Here is a 13,017-nt window from a genome sequence, read left to right as displayed (position 1 = left end):
GAGAAGAATTAGCTGAAAAATGAAGTCCATAGAAAAGAGTGCCTTTGACATAACGAACAATGTGAAGAACAACAACATAATGAGTAGAACGAGGTGCGGCCATGAATTGACTAACTATGTGAACAACATAGGCAATATCTGGACGAGTAACAGTCAGATAGATAAGAATATCAACAAGTGTCCGATAAAGAGTGGCATTAGACAATGAAGTACCATCAGTAGGCGAAAATCGCACATCAGGCTCAAGAGGTGTGCTCTCTATTTTATTATCGCTAATACCCGCTTTTGATAACAAATCAGAAGCATACTTAACTTGAGATAGAGAAATTCCATCATCAGAAGTGAGAACTTCAAGGCCCAAGAAATAATTGAGAGAACCTAAATCCTTCATCTCAAAATTGGTACTTAAAAATTCTTCAATCTTTGAAATGCCAGCAATATCATCACCAGTGATTATCATATCATCCACTTTCCTTTTCTCAGACTGCTCTATCATGACTTGTTCGCTTTCTTTAGTTTCATTTTCATTTTGCTTTGAACTGCCAGGCTTATCCGACCTTCTCTGAAGTCGTGTCTTCTCTTGAGCCGAGGGTCTTCCGGAAACAGCCTTCCTATCTTCGGAGATAGGGGTAAGGTCTGTGTACACTTTACCCTCCCCAGACCCCACATTGTGGGATTTCACTGGGTATGTTGTTGTTGTTGTTGTTATTGTTGTTGATGATGATCATACCATCCATATATAGAAGCAAAAGAACAATACCTTGTGTTGTCTAGCGGACAAAAAGAACAGTATCACGCTGGCTAGAAGAGAATCCGAGTTTGCTCAATGCAGAACTAAACCGGCATACCAGGCTCGTGGAGCTTGTTTCAAACCATACAATGCACGGCGAAGACAACATACTTTATTGGGAGGACAGCTGTATCCCGGCGGTGGTTTCATATAAACCTCCCCTTCCAAATCACCATTAAGAAAAGCATCTTTAACATCTATTTGAGAAAGCCCCCACTGTTTATTTGCTACAATAGTAAGAAGGATCCGAACAGAGGTAACGCGAGCTACCGGCGCGAAGGTCTCCTCATAATCAATTCCATACTCTTGAGTGAATCCTCTAGCAACCAATCGATCCTTGTATGTTTCAACCAAGCCATCAGATCGTGTCTTAATCTTGTAGATCCACTTGCAATCAACAAGAGTCATATCAGGAGGAAGGTCAACTAAGTCTCAAGTATGAGTCTTTTCAAAGGCCTGCAATTCTTCTTTCATAGCTTGCTGCCAACAAGAATCAGTAGATGCCTCTTTGTATGTACAAGGCTCATGTAAATTAAGCATGGTACAATAATATTGATAATCACGAAGATAACTAGGACAATCTTTCTCTCTTTCTGGACGTTTAGAAGAAGATCAGGTGTTATCAGGAAGAAGAGAAGATGAGGCCGGTACCTCGGGATTAGTATTAGCATCAAGTGTGGGGCCATCAATTGGAGACTCAACATGAGAAGTGGATGTTGTACCATTTTCATGAACTGGACCATCAGATGGGACTTCATCAAAGGAAATGGTTGAACCTTAGGGTGCAATGTTTAACTCACTAGATAAACCTGCATCAAAATCGGTGGGAAAAAGCTCAACAGAAGGATTAGAAAAGAATGACACTCGGCTTGATGGAATTGACTCAAACTTTGACAGTGAAGAAAATTTAATATGTTCCCAAAAGACAACATGACGAGAAATACGAATACTATTTGACACAGGATCCCAACAACGATAACCTTTATGTTTTATCCCATATCCCAGAAAGAAACAAACTCGAGCATGAGGTTCTAATTTTGTGTATTCATGTGGTTGAAGATGGACAAAACAAGCACAACCAAATACTTTAAGTAATGTGTAGTCAGGAGCTACCTTATAAAATCGATCATAAGGAGAGACGTTTTTAAGAACAGACGATGGGAGTTTGTTGATAGTAAATACTGCCGTAAGAGCTGCTTCATCTCAAAAACGCTCAGGACAAGATGAAGAAATAATCATGGCCTGAACAGAATCAAGGATATGACGATGCTTACGTTTTGCTCGACCATTTTGTTGGGAGGTACCGGGGCAAGGAAATTCAGAAAGTGTACCATGTTCAGACAAGAAATTCAAAAGCTTAGAATCACGATATTCCATAGCATTGTCACGACGAAAAACTTTGATAATTTTACAAATTGTGTTTTAATCATAGTGGCAAAATTAGTATAGATTTGGCATAATTCTGAACGGTTTTTCATAAGATATATCCATGTGAACCGGGAAAAATCATCAATAAAAATGACAAAGTATCGTGATCCAATCATGCTCGGTATTGGACAAGGCCCCCAAGCATCAGAATGAATTAGATCAAAAAGAGACTCTGAAATAAAAGTATTATTATTAAAATCTAAAGCAGGTTGTTTGGCCTGTTTACATGCAACACAATCCAAACTTTTCTCATCAACATGACCTAACAACCCACTAGAAATTAAAGGGCGAAGTTTACTCAAAGAACAATGACAAAGACGTTGATGCCACAAAGACAGAGGAAAATTAGAAGCAGCAACACATAATTGAGACACAAGATATGATTTAGGAATGTACAAACTGATGAGTTCAAACATATGCCCAACTTTACGGCCTCTCCTAATGATGTGTCCCGTCTGGGGGTCCTGCACTTGACAACCACAAGAAGAAAAATTTACATCATATCCAGAATCACACAATTGTCCAATAGCGATAAGATTAAAATTTAATTTAGGAATAACAAAAGTATCAGGCAAGGAAAGATCTGATGAAGAAATAGATCCTTTATGACTAACATTCATATTGGATCCATCAACAGTATTAATATAAGATGGGTCCGGAAAGAGCAACAAACAAGAGAAAATCTTGGAAGAGTATGTCATGTGATTACAACATGTTGAATCATAGTACCAAGATGAATTACCTGAGGGAGTAACTAGGGCTGCAGGGGTATTACCAGTTGAAGGGAGAAGTTGATTGAGGAGAGATTGAAGGTCAACTGATGTGGCGACTGGTGAAGTCCCAGGATTGTTGGCTACTGCAAGTATAGGATTTGAAAGGTGGTTCAAACGAGATTGATTTTTGTTCTGGGGACGAGTAAGACAATTCTCAATCAAGTGATCTTTCTTTTTATAATACCAAAGATATTGGAGGACAATTCCTAGAGATATTACCCTTTTTCTTACATTTATTGCATTTAATAGTTGGGTAAATGTGTAAAAAGTGACAAGTTGGGTAAATGTGTAAAAAGTGACAAGTTTGACAGCAATTGCGACAAAATTTGCCACCAATCTTTTTAGTGACTGCAAAAACTGAATCATCCATTGGTCGCGAAAGGCCCAAACGAGTTTCTTCAGATTTAAGGTGAGGAAAAGCATCTTCAAGAGTGGCAAAGTTTGCTGGTTAAGAAATGCAGCCCGGGTTGGTTCATAATCATCAGTATGAGCCATCAAGAATTGAATCAATCTATCATTATTGCGGTAAGCTAAAAATTTGGCAAAGATCATCATAATTTTTCAACGTCGGTTCGGACAAGGTCAATTAGTTCCAGATGGATTCCATCTTAGAGAGGAGTTCATAAACAGGTTCCCCTTTTTCTTGTTTCAGATTGGCTATTTCCTTCATCAATTGAAAACGATGAGAATGATCGAAAATAGTATATCGTTGAGAGAGATGATCCCATACCTCTTTTGCAGTATCAAACTGTCCAAATTGGAGATGAATACTTGGAACGGAAGTGTTCCGAAGCCATTTGGCTATCTCAATCCTCCAAACGATCCACAAACTTTTCATTAGTTTCAGTTTCACCTTGTGACGAGGCCAAAGTGCATAGGAAATTTCACTCGTACTCTGTCAAATTCTAATATAGTTTAAGATAGCGTCCCACAGAGATTGAAAAATCTATGCTATAGACTTGTAGTATTTTTACTGCTATTTGAGAGAATCAGATTGATGAAAGGAGAGTAGTGACTTAAATTTGTAAATTAGTATAACAAAAGAAACAACTTTCAAAAGATTATTTTAAAAGAGAGAGTTGGGAGTCGTTGAATCCACTTAGTGTATATATGACAATAAAACCTTTTTTTAGTAAATTCCACAAAACAGTAGAAATAGTTCCTAGACTTGATTTGTGTTCTGAGGAATAAAGGCCTCTTGCGATTAGTCCTTAAATCAATAAACTTATTTGAAACAATCCCTCCGTGAGAATTAGAATTGAAAGAAATAAGATAGAGATCCGTCAAATCAATAATCTTATTTGAGACTATCCCTCCGTGAGAATTAGGACGGAAATAAATAAGATAAAGATTTAAACCTAAGACTTAACTTGAAAAACCCCTCCGTGAGAATTAGGATTAAAAGAAGCAAGTTCAAAGATTTGGAATAATAGATGACTAAAAATTATTATTACATATATATTTTATGTGATTATTATAGTATATTAATTTCCCTCCTTGTTAGAAGTACAAATTAATATAACTATAATCATAACACAAAATATACTAAGTAACGATAATGATTAGTAGAACATATCATTCCAACTCAAAGTATGACACTTAAATAATATCAAGACGAGGAATAACTAAAATAAGATAATATAACATTACACCAAGTTTCTTCAACTATCCCAACAAAAAGATTATGGAGTTAGAAAAAAGAAAATATGAATTTAAGAAACTAGAAATATTGAAAGACTTGGAGAAATATTTTTACTACAAGGGAAAGAAAAGAGAATAGAACAAGATTAACACTGTCTTGTAATTTATTGGATGATTTGTAAGCAAAGTGATGCTTCTATTTATAGGAAAATGTAGTGTCTCCCCCCCACGAGTGCATTCCTTGAAGTAGTGCTCACATCCATGATCTTACTTGACGGGTGAGAGTATAACAATAGTTGACGGGTGAAAGACTTGCAACTTCTTTCTTGATGCCCATAGTTGACGGGTGTGAGCATGAAAGTGGCGGTGACACCCATGGATTTCAACTCTTGACGGGTGTGGGTATGACAATTGTAGTCGCACCCGTGAATTTTGCAACTCTTTTCTTGATGCCCACAGTTGACGGGTGTGAGCATGAAGCGGCGACACCTGTGAATTTCAACACTTGACGGGTGTGAGTACGAAGCGGTGACACCCGTGGATTTTGCAACTCTTTTCTTGATGCCCACAGTTGACGGGTGTGAGTATGAAGCGGTGGCACCCGTGGATTTCAAAACTCCATGGTTATGACTTATGAATTCGTGGTTGCACCTATTGAATTCTTTGCTTACTTCTTTGACAATTTGTTTCTTCTATATTCTTCTGCAGTACTCTTCTTCCTGTAGAATTTGTTAGAAAATATGCGAGATTAGGATATATTTAATCATGTTTTATTTTAAAACTTATTTTTATATACAAAATATCATGAATAATTTATATCCATCACCTTTCTTTGGACATGTTAAATCACCAAAGGATATATCGCCACAACTTTCTCCCTTTCAGAAAACTACGCATTGCCTCAAACCAATGACGATAGTTAGATCCGTTGAGAACAACAGAAAGAGGTTGAGAAATATCATTCTTGTCCATGATATTCGCTCAATATATTGACGTCGACAAAGAGGAAGAAAAAAAAAAAGACCCCAAAGTGATGGAGCTAAGTGCTATCGACACGAGTAGAAAAGAAGATTGAATATGAATTCAAACGACAGGCTCAGATACCATGTTAGAAACATAGAACGAGATAAAAGATGGAGTTTTGGAGAATGAATGTTTCTATTCATTGCATACATACAAGAGATTACATGCCTATTATAAACAAGAAAGTAAGAAGCAAAAGGAAATAAAGTACCTACAATTAATGTAGGACCTCTAGAATATTCTACAATTAAGGCTAATCATATTCTACCATATTTAAATATCTCTACAATATTTACCATATTTTAACATAAATGAGGCCTAGGTGCCTTTTCGAAAGAAAATAGTGAGAAGTTTAAAGTTGCGTAGTTGAGATTAACCAGATGTGCTTTATATACTTTTTGTTAGAACTTATATTCTAACTTGTGCCTCAATCTTCGCTAGATCTCTTCCTCTTTTAATGTTAACTAGTTTTGGACACGTGTGTGCACGTGTGTCCCACGCAACTTGTATATATTGTATAAGTCATATTAAAACTACATTGTAATGAGTATCACAGTCTTTTTAGCGAAAAAAATACAATTAGTTGAAAAGGATGAACAATCAAACTATTCAAATGACTCCTTTGTTGAACGATGTGATTGTGGATATAGATATCCCTCTTGAAAGTGCAACGTACAATTGTTTATGGGAGAAGGCGTGTTGCGGAAAATACAAGCCAATGTTAGGAATTGTTTGGCGCACTGCTTTATCTATTATCATTGCAGAGCAAAGATGTACAATAAATTACTTCCGAATGTATTTGAAAGGATATCCTTCATTTTCAAGGTATGATAATTGTATTTAGAATAAACATAGTCTTGGTTGCACAATATCCGATCATTATTTCGGCATATAAGACGTTGTGAAAGCCTTTACATATCATTCTTGTGCCATTATATGTAGGGTCTAAATCCTGAGAAACGTGGATGCCTTCTTTTATATGTCCACTGTACAGTGCAAGTGAAACTGAGCTTGTTAATTATTTTAAGAAATGCATCAAATTTAGAACCAAAAAAAAAAAAAAAAAAAAAAAGAAGGGAAGAATTAAAAAAGAAAAAGATCATCGTCGAAGTGATTTGAAAATAACAATTTATTTGACCCCGAAGGATATTTGGTGCATGCAAAATTTTGGTACTTCAAAACTCTCACAGAATGTAACACTGGTATAAAGAGAAGTAATTCTAAATGTAAAAATGCCGGATGGTCTCCTCTCTCCTCTCTTCTCCATGACTTTTGAAAAACCCTAGAGCAGCCATGGCTGCAACGCCCTCTCCCCAGCCTTTGGCTGTGGGAGAGACAAATCCAACCTCTAATACACCCACTTCTTATGCAAATCTCCTAAATCCTAAACAATTTGCCCAAGTTACCACAAAAACCATACTAAAACCCATCAAAACAGTTCATGGAGAACCTACCATCACGTTTTCAATAGAGGAAAGACAAGAATTTGCCATCGAAGAAGGATTGCATCAAGCAGTGGTGGTTAAATTATCTCATGGAGCGCCGGATCTAAAGGATTTAAGGTCACTTCTGCCAAAACATCTTGGTACCAAGGCCAATTGCTTAATTGGTTTACTTGCTCCAAGGCAAATCTTGTTGAGGTTTGACCAATATGAAGATTTTGTACTAGCTCTATCTCGCTCAGTTAACTATCTGCTCTACAATGGACAAGAACATCAATATAGGGTATTTCCATGGTCCATTGGATTTAATCCTAAGGAGGAAACGACTAAGGCTGTGGTATGGATTTCTTTACCTGATTTATCTCCTGATTTGTTTGCAAAGAAGTCTTTAATGTCTATAGCGTCCGTCGTTGGGAAACCAATAGCTATAGATAAAGCAACTCAAATCAAATCAATACCTAGCACGCCTAGGGTAAAGGTCATACTCGATCTATTAGATAAGCTTCCAAATCGTATAAGTCGTGCAGTTCGTGGATGGAAAATCTGGTAAAGTTGTCGAGATTTTCCAGGAGATTGTCTATGATAATTTGCCTTTGTATTGCAACTATTGTAAGCACCAAGGTCATGATGAAGGTAGTTGTCGTCTGTTATTGAAAACACATAAGAATAACAATCAAACTAATGGGGAAGATGATGGAAGTGTTGAAAAATTTCAAGGCGATTTGCGTACAATTTTAGATGTGAAAAAATTTAAAAAAGGGACTAATCAGGTAGTAAAAGGAGTAGATCTTTCGAGTCCCACTGTTAGTAATGCATTATTTGAAATTCAAAATAATGATGCGAATTTGAATGGTGTGTCGATTAGCAAATCAGGGCAACAACAACTTGGAAACGGAGGAACTAGTGCACTGGTTGCTCCCACTTATGAGCAAAATCGTGCATCAGGTGAAAATTATGGAAATAGAGGTGTCTCGGAGCTTTCGCAAAATTCTGGGCTGCAGTTGACGACAGTTAGGGAAGCAGCGAAAGCGCAATCTGAAGTCGCAAACGTCGATCGAACTGAGGTAGTGGGTGCTGCCAACTCTGAGCAAAATCGTGCAGTCACAATGGAGGTTGATACAAGTAATATTGTCCATGAAATAGCTTCTGGAAAAGGAGGTGTATCAGAGAGTCCATTGCAAAATCGTGCAGCCACAATGGAGGCGGACTTGGATACTGATTTAGTGTCAAAACCAGTTGGTGTTACAGTAGATAAATCGCCATTAATGGCTCTTAATATTGGTGCTACTGATATGGAAGAATCTGGTCAGCAATTAAATAACAATGCAATCGAAAAAGCAGGGGCAACACCAAGAGTTGTGGTCAATGCGTCGCGAGTTGATTCGGGGCAAAAGCGATTGATACGGATGTTAAAATTGCTGAAAATTAAAGCATGTTTTGCAAGTTGAAAACGAGAATGGAACTGAAAATTGGACATTGGTTGCACACAAAAATTCAGGCGGAAGTCGTATTGGTTCCTCAGCTAGTTCTCCAAGTCGGGGAAAGGGTGCGACAGGAAATGTTCAGTCGTGCATCGATCCTAATTTAATTCTACCAACTCAAAATGTTTTTGAACCATTGTACAGTACTGAAAAATTTCAGCTGGAGCAGTGTGTGGAGAAAAATAATACTTTTATGCAAGCTACAAACAACTTGATTGTTTCGGAGGAAAAACCAGGGGAAACGAGCCCTCATAGGTGGGCAGATTCAGTTGAGGAAGAGGAGCATATTACTTCTCCTCCTAGGAGTAAGTTAAGTCCTCAAGCACCCGTATTTGTGCCTTCAAGTAAGGCAAATCCATCTATGACAACTAGAGATACATTAAAGGTAATTGATAACTCTACCAAGAGCTTGTCCATTAATACCAAGGATATGGGAGTATTGGCAAAGAGCCCTGAGCTAAGAGCTGTAGTTTCAGGAGTTAATTCAACTACAACTTATGATATTGACTTGGGCTATGACATGTTCGATGGGGATGATGAGGAGGATATGCTGGATATATGTTTTAATAAGGTGGCTAAGGATGGGGATCTCTCACCTAGGCAACAAAGAAGTGAAAGCAACAAAAGCAAAAAGAAGCCACATGGAAGACAACATAGTTGGGATGGTAAGGTGAACGAGGAATTTGTTCCAAGGCACCTACCAATGCGACTGGCAAAGCAGAATCATATGACAGTGTCAACAACTTTAACAAGACCCAATAAATCTCAGAAGAAGTGATGAACTGTCAAGTGTTGTTGGAAAGATTGGAAGAAGAAAACAAAAAGAAAATACTTCAAGTTACTTTAGACGGGCGAGCTATCTTTTTTAGGTCATACATATATAACATAAAGTTTGAGGTTGGTAACTCAACTTTATTCTTAATTTTTTTGTTTTTGCATTTCTTAAGCATCCTCATTCGCAATATCATCATAGAGTGCATTATAAACTCTGTGATGATCAGAGAATATCTAGTTGTCTCTAGCTCTTATTTTCTTCATGCTTGTTAATTAGCAGAGTTTCATTACCTCATTAGGATTAGTAAGGTAAGGCCTAGCCCCCCTTGCTTGTACTTTTGTTTTTGAGGTTTGCTTTTAGTGATTAATAAAATTACCCCTAGGCACTGCCTAGTGGATTGATTAAAAAAAAATAAAAAAAAATAAAAAAAATCTAAATGTAAAAAGAAGCAATAGTAATTTTTTTTTGTCATACATAAACTTCCGATCATGATTTAAGTTTATCAAGAAGATTCTTATGTAACAATTGAACCATCCTCACTTGAATTGGATGTCTACAACTCACAATACAATAACAACAAAGCTGAAATAATACTCGAGAGCTTTACAAAACTCAAAAGGCAAAAAAATAATAATAGCAAATTAGCTCACAACATGGGAAGTTCTTGATCTCACAATGACAAAAAATTAGTTCACAAAATGACCATTATTCCTAAGCTCAACCTTCCGCCCCGTGAGCATATTCAAATTTCTTAGCCCGCTAAAGGGGTAAAGTAGTTTCAACCAAAATGTTCTCCATTTCCGAGATTGAACCCAAAATCTTTGATTAAGTAAGAGCGGAGGGATCTCAACCATTCAACTATCATCTCTCGGTGGTCAAAAGAATGACTAAAGTTATAACATGATGATCAAAACTTGAAGTCCCATGTTAAACAACTTTTATAGTGATGAGAAGTTGGAACACTACTTGTACAATATTAATTCAAAAGAAAATGGAAAGCATACTTTATTAAAAGCAAAAGGCAGTAACCAGAGCGTTTTGTGTTCTAAAACCTTGCGGCATGACATTGAAATTTCCAAAACCAAAGAAATATAGGAACCAAACGTCTATTGTAATTTTTTGCATTATGGTTGTAAGGAAAAGATGGTTGCTTTTTTCAGGAACACATCTTGCCCATGTTTGCGCTCCAGATACAAATATGATTCCAACATCTTTTAATATAATTGATTTTCTTATTTGATTAGTAACAAGTAATATATATTAAGTTCATGTTTATTCTTCGTATATAATATAAATATTTTGTACAATTAATGGCCAAAAGTAAAGAGTTGTGAACATGGAAAAGTTTGTACCTGCTTACATAAACTTCAATTCACATGTCCTACTGCATTACTTCGTCTGAAAATTCAAGTTAAAAATGGGAAAAATGAAAAAACAAAAGAAAATTAGGATAAAAATTGTGAATAATTAAATTACTAACAGGAAGAGAGATTAGAGATATACGTGAAGGGGAACATAACATGAAGAGATAAAAAAACGACTTACGAAGGAGAGGCCGCCATGGAAGAAGGCCGAAGGAAAACTTTACATACTTGCAGTTATGCTCTATTGTTTTTTCAAATGGTGAGGATTAGACGTATTCTTAATGTCCATTTATATAGGATGATTAATTAATGAGCAGAATTTAAACATATCAGGTAAGATAATTCATCATTAGTTTTAATTTGTTAGCTGTAGGAATCCAAAAGGTTTAGCAACGGAGAAAGTAATTAATAGCAATTACTCCATGTAGAGTTTAATAGGATTTCATTAAATCCCATTCCCTAATAATAGGATTTCATTAAATTCCATTCACCCTACTAATGTGCTAATTGTTTATAATTCATCTGAAACTTGTAAAGCTTTATAGTCTAGGAGGTGAAGAGCCATAATGGTGAGGGTAATGCATATTCTGGATTTATAAGTTTATTAAAATGAGATAATTATTGAGCAGAATGTAACATGACAAATAAGAGAATTTATCAACTATTTAATTTTGATAACCGAAGAAACCAAAAGCTTTGCAACGTAGGAGATGAAGTGTTAAAAGCAAATCTCAGATGTTATTTGTTAAAGAATGTTACATACGGTATTCACTTTTAATGGGGAGCTGTAATCTTACAATAACCGCAATTTAAAGCAAATATTAAATGTAACTTTTAGTGGATTACTTTTAGATAAGAGGTAATTTAGTTTTTAACTTTAGAGTAATTAAAATATTACTATTTAATATTTAATTAGATGTTTTATTACATTTTGATTTATTGCAGGGGCAAAATCGTAATCAAATTTAGGAGCTTTCTACTTTTAGTATAATATGAATGATACTTTTGAAATTCAGGGACACCATGGAAGAACACAGCAAAGAATTCAAGAGCCTACCAATAAGCATCCTATGTCAATTGGCAAAGGCTTTAAGGATAGATGAAAAGGAAATGAGAGATCTATTCAGTGATGCTATGCAGTCAATAAAGATGAATTATTATCCTCATTGCCCTGAGCCAGACAGGACAATTGGCATAAGTCCTCATTCTGATGCTGTTGCTCTCACCATCCTTCTCCAACTGAATGAAACTGAAGGCCTCCAAGTCCGAAAAGACGGTATCTGGGTACCTGTAAAACCCCTCCCAAATGCTTTTATTGTGAACATTGGCGATATGATGGAGGTAAATATATAAGAATTTCCTCGTTGAGTAACTGAAATGCTTTGAGGGAGGTGGAAGCTAGGGTAGTCATAATACTTTCATTAATTTGATTTGTTACATTATATGGCTAATTAGGTTAAACTTGCTCGTTTAGAACAATTTGGAGGTTATTGAAATTAGAATTAACTCAAGACAAGTGGATCAAATAGATGATTGACTATTATTAATCCCTTTACTTGCATGTTAGCTAGACGTTATATGCTATTTTTCTTTTTGTAAGAAAGAGCTCATTTTCTAAAATCTATAATACTGTTTGCATATGTTATTTGACTTGACGCGCAGATATTGAGCAATGGTGTTTATAGAAGCATTGAGCACAGAGCAATAAACTCAAACACAGAGAGTCTATCTATTGCAACATTTTATGTCTTTAACCTCGACTCTGAATTGGGACCTGCACACAGCCTCATTGGACCAAATAATCCTCCAATTTTCCGAAGAATTCGCATAGAAAAATATGTGCAGGATTTTTTTGCGTGAGAACTTGATGGAAGATCGTTCATTGATCACATGAAGATAGAGACGAAGGATGACGAATTGTAGGTAGCATTTGATACTCTACTTTGCTTGGTTATTACCTTATATATATCCCGTGAAATTAAATAAGTATGCAGGTTACCCTTGCTATTGTAATTTCAAGTTTCAATTTTGGATGACTGTAATAAAGAAGAAAAATACACTCTTTGTTTTGGTGTTTGATTTGATACTGTTGTATTATATTGGTGCAATAAAAAAATATTTAATCTAAAAGGTGGTCGAAAAGTTAATTTTTTTTAAATCATCACCTATGCTATATTAATCTGTGGAGTAAAGGGGTTTGGCACCGACCCCTACCAACGTATATGTAATACCAAAAAAAAGTATTCAGGAGGAGGACGTATACCTGACCTCCTAAAATTTTCTTGAAAGACTAATTTAAA

General features: G+C 36.0%; 1 protein-coding gene across 1 annotated transcript in view; it reads left to right on the top strand.

Annotated features, from left to right (window-relative positions):
* The window catches only part of LOC132043233 (protein SRG1-like), a 32,995-nt gene extending 20,230 nt beyond the window's left edge, over nucleotides 1-12,765 (top strand). The window contains exons 4-5 of the mRNA XM_059433716.1: nucleotides 11,798-12,058; nucleotides 12,380-12,765. Coding sequence (XP_059289699.1) covers nucleotides 11,798-12,058; nucleotides 12,380-12,577 — 459 coding nt within the window. The 3' untranslated portion in view covers nucleotides 12,578-12,765. The remainder of the gene's footprint in view (nucleotides 1-11,797; nucleotides 12,059-12,379) is intronic.
* Nucleotides 12,766-13,017: the final 252 nt, after the last annotated feature.

The sequence above is a fragment of the Lycium ferocissimum genome, chromosome 2 (assembly GCF_029784015.1).
Source record: "Lycium ferocissimum isolate CSIRO_LF1 chromosome 2, AGI_CSIRO_Lferr_CH_V1, whole genome shotgun sequence".
Lineage (NCBI taxonomy): Eukaryota > Viridiplantae > Streptophyta > Magnoliopsida > Solanales > Solanaceae > Lycium > Lycium ferocissimum.
The sequence above is the reverse complement of the archived record's forward strand: the minus strand, read 5'-3'. Positions and strand labels throughout refer to the sequence as shown.